The sequence below is a fragment of the Ursus americanus genome, chromosome 14 (genome assembly GCF_024610735.1).
Source record: "Ursus americanus isolate L20-20 chromosome 14, mUrsAme1.1.p, whole genome shotgun sequence".
NCBI lineage: Eukaryota > Metazoa > Chordata > Mammalia > Carnivora > Ursidae > Ursus > Ursus americanus.
The window spans coordinates 48,261,661-48,277,889 of NC_142140.1; the positions used below are offsets into that span (position 1 = coordinate 48,261,661).

At 40.0% G+C, this 16,229-nt stretch overlaps 2 protein-coding genes across 2 annotated transcripts; both read right to left on the reverse strand.

Annotated features, from left to right (window-relative positions):
• Positions 1-4,895: 4,895 nt before the first annotated feature.
• LOC123796416 (olfactory receptor-like protein OLF4) lies at positions 4,896-5,828 on the reverse strand. The gene has a single exon (XM_045803890.2). It carries the CDS (start codon positions 5,826-5,828, stop codon positions 4,896-4,898), a length of 933 nt encoding a protein of 310 aa, XP_045659846.2.
• A 6,734-nt stretch (positions 5,829-12,562) lies between these two features.
• Positions 12,563-13,507, reverse strand: LOC123796420 (olfactory receptor-like protein OLF4). The gene has a single exon (XM_045803896.2). The coding sequence runs from the start codon at positions 13,505-13,507 to the stop codon at positions 12,563-12,565; it is 945 nt and encodes a 314-aa protein (XP_045659852.2).
• Positions 13,508-16,229: the final 2,722 nt, after the last annotated feature.

Sequence of the window (16,229 nt, forward strand, 5' to 3'; positions counted from 1 at the left end):
ATGCCTCTCAATTCCTTCTAATTGGCTTCCATTAATACCATTTAATTATCAACATTACTACTTGCACTTCTGATTGCAAGGTTCACTTTTCTTTTTAGCATCCTACATAAATACATTCATTTATTGGTAAAGCCAGCAAACAACTACTGTGATCTGTGGCATCCTGGCTATGCTGGATGGATTCTCAGTGACCTTAGGTAGAAGACTTGGCTTCTGTTCCCTCTCATCCTCTCCTGCAGTGCCTGCTGGGCTCTTGAACTCACCTGCGTGAGCACTCAGAGAGCAAGCTTTCTCTTTGCAAGTCACAATTCCTCTCTGGATAGTTGATGATGGAGATCAAACTCTGTCTGCTGACAAGACAGCACGAGGGCATCAAGCATTGGTCTCCCAGCCAGATGTAGGACTCTGAAAGCAACAACAATGTTCTGTCCAACCAAAATGCCCACACTGAGGTTCTGTAGCAGAAAAGGGATTTACAGCTCCCCACCTCTGCTCATTAGGCACATTTCTCTCTTGGTACTCCCACCTATAAGTGCATGATTTCTCCTGGGGAAACTGGTCTGGACAGAATGGAGTTATTTCTGGGTGAGTCTCTATTCCTAGGAGACCACTTTGTATGCCAGGTGAATTCAGTTTTTGTCACCTTTTCTCCAATAATTACCCCATTTCCAGAAGTCTAAACCTCCCAGCACTTAATCACAACACTGACTTCAAGTTTTCTCAAAAGTCTAATACTGAAGAATTCATCTGACTATTTCCCTTGTGTCTTCAAAGCATTGAAATTATGGTGGGGACACAATCCCTGGTATCTTTAGAAAATGACTATTTCCTTTTTCAAGAAAGGGGAGACATTTGTTCCTTTATTCTAAAATCTTGGTTACTGAACTCCTTGGCTTCATGATAGTTTAGCCAAAACAATTAAGAATATCATAGTTAGATCACAGGTTAAGAACTGGCATTCAGCCCCTTATTATGAAGTGTTTATTAATTGGAAGAGATACATTTACATTTCATTCACCACGACCTAGCTTAGCACCTCATAGGGCATGTCACATTTATTTTTGACAGATGTTCATTCTCTGCGGTAGTACTTTTATGAACTCCATTCTCTATTGTAGAAATGGGGCTCAGGGGGATTTACGTTCTGCTCTAATGTATAAAGCAAGGAGGGGATGGAGTTTTGATTAGAATTATGTCAGAATGCTTTTAGTTCTGAAATCGTGGCATGGTGGTTCTCAACTGGAGATATTTGGCCATGTCTGGGGGCCTGCTCCCAAACATCTGTAACCCACAGGCCAGCACCCAGCAAAATGAATTATCCAGCCCCAGTGTCCACAGTGAGAAGGTGTGAAACAGGATTCTAGACCAGCTCTTCTCTACCATCAATGTGCATACAAATCACCAAGGTTTGTAGTTCAAATGCAAATTCTGACTCATCAGGTCTCCAGTGGGCCCAGAGACTGCATTTTTTAAAGTTTTTGTTTGTTTGTTTATAGAGACAATGATCAGGGAGAGGGGCAAAGGGAAAGGAATAGAGAGGATGTCAAGCAGACTCTGTCCTGAACATGGAGCCCCACACAGGGATAGATCTCACAACTCTGAGATCATGATCTGAGCCAAATCCAAGAGTCAGTTGCTTAACTGACTGAGCCATCCAGGTCAGCCTAGAGCCTCTGCATTTCTAAATAGCTCCCAGGTGGTGGAGATGCTGCAGGTCCTGGTCTGAGGGGCACAGTTTGAGAGCAAAGCTGTGGTCCTGTATTAGAGTCATGTGTAGATAGTTTTAGGTCTTCTCCACCAACGAATCTTCCTTGCACATATTTTTGAATGAATAGTTTTTCACTCACTCTTTGGGTGGTGAAAAATTCTATGCTCGATTTTTTTTTCTTTGCTCTTTTTTTTTAAATTTTTTTATTATATTATGTTAGTCACCATATAGTACATCCCTGGTTTCTGATGTAAAATTTGATGATTCATTAGTTGCGTGTAACACCCAGTGCACCATGCAATACGTGCCCTCCTTACTACCCATCACCAGCCTATCCCATTCCCCCACCCCCTTCCCCTATGAAGCCCTCAGTTTGTTTCTCAGAGTCCATAGTCTCTCATGCTTCATTCCCCCTTCTGTGTACCCCCCCTTTCTTCTTCCCTTTCTTCCCCTACCGATCTTCCTAGTTCTTATGCTCCATAGATGAGAGAAATCATATGATAATTGTCTTTCTCTGCTTGACTTATTTCACTTAGCATAATTTCCTCTAGTGCCGTCCATGTTGTCCATGGGTATTAAGGAAGGCACATGTTGGGATGAGCACTGGGTGTTATACACAACTAATGAATCGTTGAATACTACATCAAAAACTTATGATATACTATATGCTGGCTAGCTGAACAAAATAAAAATTTAAAAATTAAAATTTAGAAAGAAAGAAAGACAGAAAAGAAAGAAAGAAAGAAAGAAAGAAAGAAAGAAAGAAAGAAAGAAAGAAAGAAAGAAAGAAAGAAAGAAAGAAAGAAAGAAGGAGGGAGGGAGGAAGGAAGGAAAAAAGGTGGGATCTTGAGGGGTATCAATTCATATATATGAAAAAGATTTTGTATTAGGCTAAAGAAGGGCCTCCAAAAGATGTTATCGTGAGGAACTTTTGAAAATATTAGCTTATACAGCAGGGTAATTAAGATAGCAGATGGAATAAAGCTACTAATCATAATCTTAGGAAGATAAACCTGGATTATCCATCGGACTAGCACAATCACAATGGTCCTCTAAGTGTGGAAGAGCGAGCAAGAAGAATGGAGTCAGACAGACAGTTGAAACTACTGTTGTGCTGATTTCACAGGTGGAGGAAAGGCCATGAGCCAAGGAACGTGGGGCCACTAGACACTGGAGCAGGAAAGAGGATGTTCTCCTCCAGAGCATCCAGAAAGATTCTGGCCCACGCACATCATTATTTTAGCCCAATGGCATCCCTTTCATGCTTCTGATCTCTAAAACTTTCAGAGAATTATTTGTTTTTAGACACTAGTGAGGTAATTTGCAACAACAGTGAAAGGAATCTAATACAGATATTTATCCAATAAGATATTGTTTGCAGGAACTGAGTTTGAGCCTCTCAAATAATTCAGTTAGCTTGCCTTTGGCCAAGGCATTTTGTGTTGAAATCCCACATTACATAGAGAAATTGGAGTTAATTTGGAGATATTTGGCCCCATCAGATGGTATGGAGAATTTCCCAGTGCATAAATGTAAATATGGTTCAGATTTTTTTTTTGCCTGATAATTTACTTTTTTGATACTTTTTAAATTTTTTTATTAATTTATCTTATTCACAATTTTGAGGACTTTGAGGCATTAAGATAAAAAAAGCAATCCATTATTACAATTGTCACCCTAAATTTTTTTTAGATTTGTTTACTTATTTGAGAGACAGAACAAGAGAGAGTGGGGGAAGGGAGTGGCAGAGAGTGGGAGAGAGAAACAAGCAGAATCCACACTGAGCATGGAGACTGGTGTGGGGCTCTTTCCCACGAGCAGGAGATCTTGACTTGAGCCGAATCCTGGTGTCGGATGTACTGCTGACTGGGCCGCCTAGGCGCCCCATCCTAAAGGATTTTTTTTTTTACACTAATCACTCATTCTACTCTAAATCTTTGTGTCAGAATTTCTACATTCTTTCTATTTCATGTTCATGCAAACATTCCTTTTCATTTCGATCTTCTGCAAATTTCTCTCAAGTTTTCTTTCAACATAATAGTTGGAATTATAAATCAGTGTATGTGTGCACACATGTGTGTGAGCATGTTTATTTGAAAGAAAGATGTGCATGAGTGCACACACTCACATACATACACACACTCCTCACTCTCAGATCTTTTCTATGGACTCAAGAAAGTGTACCCAACATTTTATTTATTCCTCACAACTTTCATTTCAAGTTCCACATTACCTTCAGAAATAAGGAAATGGATGTCCAGGTGAATAACATTTGTAACAATAACATAAAAATGCAGGTAAAACTTCCTGGACCTTATCTCGAGTTCTTACAGATAGACCCATAAAGTAGGTATGCTTTATTCAACTATGGCACCTTTATTTCAGCAAAATGTGCATTTAATATATGTGCAGCTTACTGTATGTAATTGTATTCCAATAAATTAGTGAGAATTTTAAAATTCTAATGGTGTACAACTCCTAGTGGATCAAAAGCACCTATAGCTGAGTCCCACCTGACAGGGGTGGGAGAAATGTCTTATAACTGGAAAGAAAGCCAAGTATCACATATGGACATAGAAATAGCAAAATTCAATTAAGGTAATTTACATTTGGTAAATTATTTTTTCCCTAAACTGTAAGATTAACCTACATATATAAATGAAATAAATATCATGTATTAGTTGAAGAAAGAAGGGAACTACAACTCCACACAACGTCGTGGATGACCTTTAGAAATGCAATGTAGAGACTGATAAGTAGTGCGGAATAGGTCAGAACAACTGCCCACCAGACACTCTCATTCAATAATAAAGGTGTTATATGAAGACACGTGTTTTCAGAATGGCTAGTTATGCAGTCCTAGCGAAGAGATGCAATTATAAAAGCCACCAGAACTGAGAGAAATTATAAAAATCTACTTTTTCCCAGTCTAGGCATTTGTACTGATATATGGGGACAGAATTCATGATTTCTCTACTACTGAAGTTTATCAGACAGAGCAGAAGCTTAACAAAGCCAGGTACTTAAACATATGGAGAAGTTCAATTCAAACACATGGAATTACCAGAATATAAATAGAAGGAGCAGATTCTACTTCCACAGCCTGATCAAAGAATAGCAGTTCCTGGCTCTGAGGCTGGGAGCCCTGCAATCATGGGCACTTCTTCAACCCCAGGACGATTGGCCCTCACATCACTGGAACCCCGATGATTCTTTTCAGAGCCCCCTTTATGTCTCTGTTCCTCAGGCTGTAGATGAAGGGGTTCAGCATGGGTGAGACCACCGTGTACATCACCGAGGCCACTGCACTTGCGTGGGAGCTCTGGGTAGCAGCAGAGCTAAGGTACACTCCTAGGCTGGTACAAAAAAATAAGGAGACAACAGAGAGGTGAGATGCACAGGTGGAAAATGCTTTGTACTTGCCCTGAGCTGAGGAGATTCTAAGAATGGAGGAAACAATTTTAGAATAAGAGTAAAGGATCCCAGAGAGAGGACCACCAGCCAGCAGCATAGCTGCAAAATACATCACCACGTTATTAAGGAAGGTATCAGAACAGGCAAGTTGGATCATCTGATTGAGTTCACAGAAAAAATGGGGGATTTGGAAGTGTGTACAGAAGGACAGCCGCAACACCATTAAAGTCTGTAACAAGGAATGAGAAACACTCGTGATCCAGGACATCAGAACCAGTAGTCCACAGAGCCGGGGATTCATGATGACCATGTACTGTAGGGGGTGACAGATGGCCACAAACCGGTCATAGGCCATCACAGCCAGGAGAAAGTTATCCCAGCCTGCAAAGAGTAGGTGAAAGTACATCTGTGTGATGCAGCCAACGTAGGTTATGACTTTGCGCTGAGTCTGGATGTTCCACAGCATCTTGGGGACGGTGGTGGAAGTGAAACAGATGTCAGCAAAGGACAGGTTGGTCAGGAAGAAGTACATGGGGGTGTGGAGATGGGAGTCAGTGACAACAATCAGGATGAGGAGCAGGTTTCCAAACACAGTGATCAGGTACATGGAGAGGAACAGCCCAAATATGAGGGACTGCAGTTCTGGGTCCTCTGATAAGCCATGAAGAATGAATTCTGACATCTTTGTATCATTGCCTGATTGCATGTGGTTGCAGTGACTATGAGGAAAGAGGAAAAAGACAACATCAATTTTTCATGAATAGCATTGCTCACATGGTTGAAATGCAACAATTTATATTTTAGAATCAAGAACTTAATTTCAGTATCTTGTGTAGGGACTGTCCCCTTTGAAGAGATTCCCTCCTGTTCCATCTCTGATTAGGCTTTCTGTCTCATTTCCTGCCTTCCCCCACAGAGGTCACGTATTCTACTGTTTTATTAAGAATATCTTTCATGCATTTGAGGAATATGTATTGAGTGTCAAACACAGGCCATGCCATGGCTAGCCATGAGTAGAGGGTCCTGAATATGAGAAGCCACTATAATTCAATGATAGAGAAAACCAGTGACGAATAAAAATATTAATAATATATCAGAAGCTGTACCAAATTGCATTCTCATCAACAGTATAAGAGAGTTCCCCTTTCTCCACATCCATTCCACCACTTGATGTTTCTTGCCTTGTCAATTTTTGCCATTCTGACTGGTGTAAGGTGGTATCACAATGTGGTTTTGATTTGAATTTCCCTGATGACTAACGATGTTGAACATTTTTTCATGTGTCTGTTAGCCATTCGTTTGTCTTCTTTGAAGTGTTTTTTTCCTATCTTCTGTCCATTTTTTGACTTGATTATTTGCTTTCTGGGTGTTGAGTTTGAGAAGTTCTTTAGAGATCTTAGATACCAGCCCTTTATCTGTAGTGTCATTTGCAAATATCTTCTCCCATTCCGTGGGTTGCCTCTTTGTTTTGCTGACTGTTTCCTTTGCTGTGCAGAAGCTTTTTATTTTGATGAAGTCCCAAAGTTCATGTTTGCTTTTGTTTCCATAGCCTTTGCAGACATGTCTTGAAATAAGTTTTTGCGGTCAATGTTGAAGTGGTAATTGCCTATATTCTTCTCTAGGAATTTGATGGATTCCTGTCTCACATTGAGGTCTTTCATCCATTTAGAGTTTACCTTCACGTATGATGTGAGAGAATGGTTGAGTTTCATTCTTCTGTATATGCCTGTCCAATTTTCCCAGGACCATTTATTGAAGAGTCTGTCGTTTTTCCATCGGATGTTTTTTTTTTTTTCCTGCTTTGTCTAAGATGAGTTAATCATAGAGTTCAGGGTCCATATTTGGTCTCCCTATTCTGTTCCATTGGTCTATGTGTTTGCTTTTGTGCCAATACCATGCTTTCTTGGTGATCACAGCTTTGTAATACAACTTGAAATCAGGCAACACGATGCCCCCAACTTTGTTTTTCTTTTTCAACATTTCCTTGGCGATTCAGAGTCTTTTCTGGTTCCATACAAATTTTAGGATCATTTGTTCCAACTCTTTGAAAAATGCCATTGGTATTTTGACCAAGATGCCGTTGGAAGTACAAATTGCTCTGGGCAGCATAGACATTTTAACAATATTTGTTCTTCCACTCCATGAGCATGGAATGTTTTTCTGTCTTCTGGTGTCTTCCTCAATTTCTTTCATAAGTGTTTTGTAGTTTCTAGAATATAGATCATTTACATCTTTGGTTAGGTTTATTCCAAGGTATCTTATGGTTTTTGGTGCTATTGTAAATGGAATCAATTCCCTAATTTCTCTTTCTACACTTACATTGTTAGTGTATAGAAAAGCAACTGATTTCAGTGTTCCTACCTGGTCATGATGGATAATCCTTTTAATGTACTGTTAGATCCTATTGAGATGTTTGGCATCCATATTCATCAGGGATATTGGTCTGTAATTCTCCTTTTAGATGGGGTCATTGCTTGGTTTTGGGATCAAGGTAATGCTGGCCTCATAGAATGAGTTTGGAGAAAATAGTATGGATGTTCCTTGAAAACTTAAAAACAGGGCTACCCTATGACCCAGCACTTGAACTACTGGGTATTTACCCCAAAGATAGAGATGTAGTGAAAAGAAGGGCCACATGCACCCCAATGTTCATAACAGCAATGTCCACAATAGCCAAACTGTGAAAGGAGCTGCAATGCCCTTCAGCAGATGAATGGATACAGATGTGGTCCATACATAAAATGGAGGAATATTTCTCAGCCATCAGAAAGGATAATTACCCAACATTTGCATCAACATGGATGGAACTGGAGGAGATTATGCTAAGTGAAATAAGTCAAGCAGAGAAAGACAATTATCGTATGGTTTCACTCATATGTGGAACATAAAGAATAGCATGGAGGACATTAGGAGAAGGAAGGGGAAAATGAAGGAGAGGAGATCAAAGGGGGAGATGAATCATGAGAGATTATGGACTCTAGGAAACAAGCTAAGGGTTTCAGAGGGGAAGGGATTGGGGGGATGAGTTATCCTGCTGATGGGTATTAAGGAGGGCACACATTACATGGACACTAGGTGTTATATGCAAACAATGAATCATGGAACACTACATCATAAACTAATGAAGTACTGTATGGTGACTAACATAACATAAGAAAATAATAATAATAACAACAACAACAATAATAAATCACAGGTGTCATTGGTATGAAGAGAAGAAGAGTAGGTATCAAGGAGAGAAGGGCTATGAGTGTCATTGTGTAATTGGAGTTCAGACAAGACCAGTAAACAAGATGACATTTGAACAGATACCCTAGGCAAGAGAGGGTAGGAGCCACAAGCATGTCTGGGGATGTGTGTGCTGGCAGAGGGGATGCCGTCTGCAGAGACCCTGAGGATTGAGCTATTTTGAGCAACTTTGAGCTATTGAGTCCAAAAAAAGGAACCAAATGTTTGAAGGGGAATAAGCAGAAGAGAGATGAGAGATGGTGTCAGGCAATTTCAAAGATGTAGGTCACTTTGTTGCTGGTTAAACTTCAAGAAAAAGGAGTCACTCACCCACACTGTATACTTCTTGTATTTTATAATCTACTTGCAAAGGTGTCGTATAAATTGAAATAGAGCCCCTCCTCAGAACCATCTGATGATTGAGTTCTGACCTTTGTATTATAAGAATCATTTTGGAATATATTAGACTATGAACCCGAGCTCTTGGACTCTTCTCACTCCACAGGCAGACACACATGCACATACACACACACACAGACACACACATGCACACACACAAAAACTTACACACACCCCAATTCATTGCTCCCTAGGCTGTGTTCCTACCATGACTCCTCATCCCCAGCCGCAAGGATGAACCTGGAGCGGCAGTAACTCAGGCTGTCCAGATCACTGATCATTCCCCTAAACAATGTAAAATGCTACCTGATATTCAAATTTGCAAGCTTCCCATGAACAGACATATTTACCTATATAAAATTTAAAACTTTTTATGGACAATGTATCCAACCAAAAGTCAATAAACGATAGTCTGTCACTGCGTTTGAATTGCTGCAAGCTGCAGAACAGACATAGAGATTGTAAATATATAATAATCAGGGGAATGTAATAATGAACATGGTGGTCAAGTGCAGAAATATTTTCTCCAGTTTAGTAATGGTATAAGAAAATGACAAGAAATCTATTGCACACTTATCAGCCTGTGAGATACAGAAAGATCTCCAGCGCTGATTTGGTTGGAATTTTTAAACAGGTAGCAAAAGAATTTTCTCAAATTCTGTTGTCAGAAATGTGAACTGTTACAATGGGGAAAACAACTAAAGACAGCTATTAACATGAAAACACACATATTCTTCAGCTCAGAAATTCGCAGTCTCAACACTATTGACATTCTGGTCCAGTCTGTTCTCTGTGGTGGCCTGTGTCCTGGGTTTGTAGGATGTTTAGAGCATCCCTGGCCTCTCCTGACAGCTCTCATAGGACTCTGAATTCTTCAGTGCCCCCCCGAAGAACAATATTTCCTCCAAAGGAGAAACAGGTTTTTAACATAATAATCTCTAAATATTTTTGTAGATTGTTAGAATAGCAATGTATTAAGAAAGAAAATGCTTTCACATTGTATGTAGTAGCACGGCCACATCATGAAATACTATGCAGATCCTGAAATAAGGAATCAGCTCTTCTCTAGCAGACTGGAGGCAAGGCCATGAGATATTATTGAGAGAGAAGAATGGAAACAGGTAGGAAAAAAGACTTCCCTAAAACTTAAAGAGCATTTATGATGAACACAGGATACCACTCATCCATTTGTACAGTGTATGAATGGGTACATGTGCATCGTCTAGGAAGAGAAGTTTTAGACACTAAGTACTTAAGGAATAAAGCAGGAGTGGGATAGGCTGCTGATGGGTAGTAAGGAGGGCACATATTGCATTGTGCACTGGGTGTTATACGCAACTAACGAACCATGAAAATTTACATGAAAAAAAAATGAAAATGAAAAAATTTATTTAAAAAAAGATTGTCAGGAGGAATGACATTAGGTCAAGTGTAGTGTTTTCAAAACAACTGTGTGAAACAAAATTCTATGAGAATCTATAACTAATGTATATAAACACATAAAAGAATAACTGTGTGCTATGAAGATGGGTCACTATTTCCAGTTTAATGTCCAAAGACTTGGAATAAAAAGAATATGAGAGAATGACTTTTACAACTTGGGAGCAAGCACTCTCTAAGTGATCATTTTTTTCTTACATAAATATATAAAGACTAAAATATGGAAACTAAAGGTGGTATCTTCAGTCAAATGAAAAGAAGAGATGATGGTCAAAGATGATGGAACTGTTAGAAATGGATCTCAACACACAGAGAGAAAAAGACCCCTGGGGAATGACAGAGATGCAGAATCAAATGGGAAATACGTATCAAGGTGATTTATTAGCACTCAGGGTACAAGTTGCCATTAATTTTCAATTTTTTTATCACAAGGATTGACAAGTGAAGAATAATAGTGACAGCTCAGTTTTTCAGGATTGATAATAAATCAAAAAAGCAATAAAGAAAACACCATATAACCAAGTGATTGATTTGAGCCCACACTACTAATACACAATTCCCCACATTTACGTCTATACATACACAATAGAACTTCATGCAAACAGCAAAGTTGGTAAAATAAAAACAAAAACCAGCTCAACTCATTGTTTGAAAGAATGCAATAAAATACGGGAATTAAAAAAACCCTGACTCTACTGTACAAATGGAAAGACCTGGTAGAGACAATGTACAATACAGAAAAGCAATGAATAACTCATCCAGAAATATATTCAGCTCCCTGGGTAATGAAATCATTGCAAAGCAAAGCTCCTTCACATTGTCTATGGCCATATCACCCAGAATGCGCCCGATCTCATCAGATCATTGTTTTCATGCGAATACACAGAGTAACAGGGACTCTGTGAAAAGGTATGTCTCATGAATTACTGTTGCAAGGTCCTATCTGCAAGCAATAAATTGGTCTAAGTCTTTCTCATCAGTATGGAAACAGAGTCCAATATGCCACATTTAAAGACAAAATGAAATGCCCTGACTTCATCGGACATCCCGCCATCCCTAATATTCCTACTCCCTTTAATTGCAAAACTCACTGGTTGTGTTCAATTTTACTGGACGTACTTTATGCCTCCCGCCCCCTCACTTCATTGCCAACAATCACCCATGCGCTGCTAAGCTCAATGTTCTCTTCTTTCTTTAACATCATCAATGACTCCATTAATCAGCTCATCAGGCAAGCAAATGAGCATAGAGACTTCTAGGTTCTGGGCTAGGCTGGTCATTGTCAGGTGACCTCAGGTCAATGCCCCTGGCTTGGATTGTCTCTTACCCTTTCCTGCAGGACCTGCTGGGCTCTTGGGCTCACCTGAATGGGAACTCTGAAGGAGGAGTCTCCTTGTGGCAGTCTGAGTTCCTCCTGGGTGAGGATGTAGGTGACTAAATTCTGTCCCCACACAAGACGGCAGGAAGGAGGCTGCTGTAAGTCATCCATCCAACCTTAGGACTCCAGAAGCAACAAGCACGTCCCATCCAGCCCAAGGTGGCACAGGCAGAAGGACTGCCACACAGGAGATATTTAGACCTTCCTCTGTTCATGAGGCACGTTTCCCTCCTGCTCCTGCTCCCCCAACCTCTAAGCACATGATTTCCCCATGGGACACTGGTGTGGACACAAAGGAAAGTTTTCCTGGAGATTGTATGTGCCCAACAGACCAGCATATAACAGAGTGAATCCAGAGTTAATTACTCCTTCCTGGGGAACTCCACTGCTCCCAGAGTTCAGACCTCCTGGCACCTTACCCCAACCCTGACTTCAACTTTTCCCTGAGTCTAGGACTGAGCAATCTGTCTGGATTAGTCCCCTCAGATCTCCAAAATGTTGATTTGTGGTGCAGACACTGCTCTGCTATCTACCAAAAATTGCTGTTTTCCTTTCCAACAGTGAGAAGAACTGTTTATTTGATATGAACCTTGAGCCACTACCTACCTCAGCTGCAGGACTCATTTGCCAAACAATTATGAATTTCCTACTAGCAAATTTAGAGCCGTCATTTAGTCCCTCATTGTGAAGCATTTCTTAACCATAAGAAATACATTTAGATATTTTTTGCACTGTAATATGATCTTGTAATGGTAAAGTAGATTCTTCCTGGTAGCCTCCAGAATGAACCATGTCTTGCAAATGCAAATGTTTTTAGCCCAATGAGAGCTATTTCAGGCTTCTGATCCCCTGAATGCTAAGAACATAAATGAGTATTAAACAACTAACATAATCATTTTACGTAGTAGCAGGAAATGAATGCAAATATCTATACAAAAAAATTCTGCTCAAGAAACTGAGATTAAGCAATTGTAGGCAAATGTTAGTCCTATGAACTATGTAGTCCTATGTAGTGTCTCCGTCACAAAGAGTGCTTTCAGAGCCCTTTTCATGTCTGTGTTCCTCAGGCTGTAGATGAAGGGGTTCAGCATGGGGGTGACCACCGTGTACATCACCGAGACCACGGCACTTGCATGGGAGCTCTGGGTAGCAGCAGAGCTAAGGTACACACTGAGCATCGTACAATAATATAAGGAGACAACGGAGAGGTGAGATGCACAGGTGGAAAATGCTTTGTACTTGCCCTGAGCTGACGATATTCCAAGTATGGTGGAAACAATCTTAGAGTAAGAGTAAAGGATCCCAGCAAAAGGCCCACCACCCAGCAGGACAGCTGCAAAATACATCACCACATTATTAAGAAAGGTGTCAGAACAGGCGAGTTCGATCATCTGATTGAGTTCACAAAAAAAGTGGGGGATTTGGAAGTGTGAACAGAAGGACAACCACAACATCATTAAACTATGTAACAAGGAATTCAGGATACACACGATCCAGGACACCAGAACCAGCAGTGCACAGAGCTGGGGGTTCATGATGACCGTGTAGTGTAGAGGATGACAGATGGCTACAAACCGGTCATAGGCCATCACACTCAGCATGAAAAAGTCTGAAACAGCAAAGAGTATAAAGAAATAAATCTGTGTGATGCAGCCTGCATAGGTTATAACTTTGTTCTGTGTCTGTACATTCACCAGCATCTTGGGGACGGTGGTAGAGGTGAAACAGATGTCTACTAAGGACAGGTTGGCCAGGAAGAAGTACATGGGGGTGTGGAGGTTCGAGTCCATGCTGACGGCCAGGATGATGGGCAGGTTTCCAAACACAGTGATCAGGTACATGGAGAGGAAAAGCCCAAGTAAGAGAGGCTGCAGTTCTCGGTCATCTGATAACCCCAGAAGAAGAAACTCTGAAATTTGTGAAACATTGCCTGGTTCCATGTGGTGGAGATGACTTCAAGGAAAGACGCAAATAGCATGATTAATTCTTTTTTTAATAATTATTTTTATTATGCTATGTTATTCACCATACAGTACAGCCCTAGTTTTTGATGTAAAATTCCATGATTCATTACTTGTGTATAACACAAACATTTTCAGTCACAGATTTCAAATGCTACTTTTTATATTTAATAGTCTAGAAATTCATTTTACTATGTTGTGCATGCATCTGATCCCCTTCAGGGTATCCCCTGCATAAGGAGAGTGATGGATTTTTCTTCCAATCCTTTCCCCCCCCAAAAGGCCATGTATTATTCAGTTTTAATTTTTGAAAAATATTCCCAATTTCAGAAATATAAATTGAGTGTTGGCAATGTTTTAGGCATTTTATAGGCAAGGAGTATAAGGTGCTAGGGAAAAAAATCCCTATCACTCAATGATGGAGAAAGTATAAATTAACAAATAATAAAATTAATTACATTTGTGATGCTGGCAGGTGGTAATATGAAGAAAAGTAAAACAGGGTTAAAGCAGGGAGTGAATGGGGCATGTTATTTTCATGGGTGTGGAAGTCAATTCTGCAAACAAGGTGACATTAGAACACAGACCTCAAGTAAGAGATGGAGGCAGTTCAAGGATTATGGGGGGAGTGTGTTCCCAGCAGAGGGAAGGGCCAATGCAATGGCCCCAAGGAAGGTATTTTTTCCAATGTTCAAGTCAAAGAAGAAAAGTCCATGCTGCAAGTGGAATGAACAAGAGGGACTGAGGAGAGATGCTGTCAGACATGCTGAGGAGGGAAGTGGCCTCTCTGCTACCTCTGAACCCTCAAGGCACAGGGACTACCTTGTCCACACTGCCTCTCCCTCTGTGTTCATTGTGTTGCAAAGGCCTCCCGTGAATGGAACCAGATCTCCTCTTGAGTGGCCTCTCTTGATCAAGTTCTGGCCCCTGTGTTGTATCACCTTGGGCTTTATTAGTCCTGGCACTCTATTGTGGGACAGCTCACATTCTAAAGTCACACACACAGAGGACACCGTGGCCCCCCGTGTTGTGTTATTCCCCTGTCTTTCTCAGCCCCACCATCATGATTATGCCAGGAATAGATCTAACCCAATTAGCCAGATCACTGATCTTTCCACTGCAAAGTGCAGAAATGCCAATTCTTAAGCCTCCCATGGATACATAATACACACACACACACACACACACACACACACACATATATATGTTAAGAAATATATATTAATAGTGTACACTCCCCCAGACGAGAAAATGGATTAACCAACACTTCACAAAAGAAAGTATATACAGTACAACAAAAGTTGGGCATTTTTATATCCAACATAGAAGACTTATTTTTCCTGTATCTCCTGCATCATTATTTGGCCAATTCATTTCTATGGGGTCTGAAAGGAGATGAGGTTAGCCCCTACATTTTCTTCCATGGCATCACTTACTGACATTCTTGGGCTTTGTGTATTGATCTCTCCTTTGACAAACCCAATGGGCACACTCTAACCCTCATTCTGGATTTCATCCAATGTGCAAAGGCGTCCCCAGATATTGGTCTATAAATCGTGCCCACACTTGACAATTCTATCTTTTTGTTCTCAGTAATCTGATTCATATCATTCTGTCTGTGGACATATCATACACACATTTATTTCATTGTGCTCTGTCCTCACTGTTAGGATTCATGATTCAAAAGTGCAGGGACTTTGTCTTCTTTGTTCCTTTTGTTTTTTTCACGAAGTTATGTGGATATATGTGTTTAATATATAAAGACCTACAATATGAAAAGTTACAGAATGAAAAGTATGAAGGGATCACAAAACCAGGTTAAAACATAAAATGAGCAGTTTCAAAATACCTGTCCCAGGCAAATTTGTAAGAAAAATCAAAATGAACTGAAAATGGATAAAAAATTATAATCATTAGTGATATCAACATAGATTAATAATTAAATTACCAAAGTCATAAACACAAAAGAATATAATATATAATTTTCCTAGAATTCTCAGTTATATGATCCAGCAATTGCAATACTGGGTATTTACACTGAAGATAGAGATATAGTGAAAAGAAGGGCCATATGCACCCCAATGTTCATAGCAGGATTGTCCACAATAGCTAAATTGTGGAAGGAGCTGAGAAGCCCTTCAACAGATAAATGGATAAAGATGTGGTCCATACATACAATTGAGGAATATTACTCAGCCATCAGAAAGGATGATTACCCAACATTTGCATCAACGTGGATGGAACTGGAGGAGATTATGCTACGTGAAATAAGTCAAGCAGAGAAAGACAATTATCATATGGTTTCACTCACATGTGGAACATAAAGAATAGCATGGAGGACATTAGGAGAAGGAAGGGGAAAATGAAGGGGAGGAGATCAAAGGGGGAGATGAATCATGAGAGATTATGGACTACAGGAAACAAGCTGAGGGTTTCAGAGGGGAAGGGATTGGGGGGATGGGTTATCCTGCTGATGGGTATTAAGGAGGGCACACATTACATGGACACTAGGTGTTATATGCAAACAATGAATCATGGAACACTACATCATAAACTAATGAAGTACTGTATGGTGACTAACATAACATAAATAATAATAATAATAATAATAATAATAATAATAATAATAATAATAATAAATCAGAGGGTGTCATTGGTATGAAGAAAACAAGAGTAGGTATCAAGAAGAGAGGGGATATGA

What these genes read in the sequence shown, in the direction of transcription:
- LOC123796420 (XM_045803896.2), bottom strand. Translation starts at nt 13,507, where the DNA reads ATGGAACCAGGCAATGTTTCACAAATTTCAGAGTTTCTTCTTCTGGGG.
- LOC123796416 (XM_045803890.2), bottom strand. Translation starts at nt 5,828, where the DNA reads ATGCAATCAGGCAATGATACAAAGATGTCAGAATTCATTCTTCATGGC.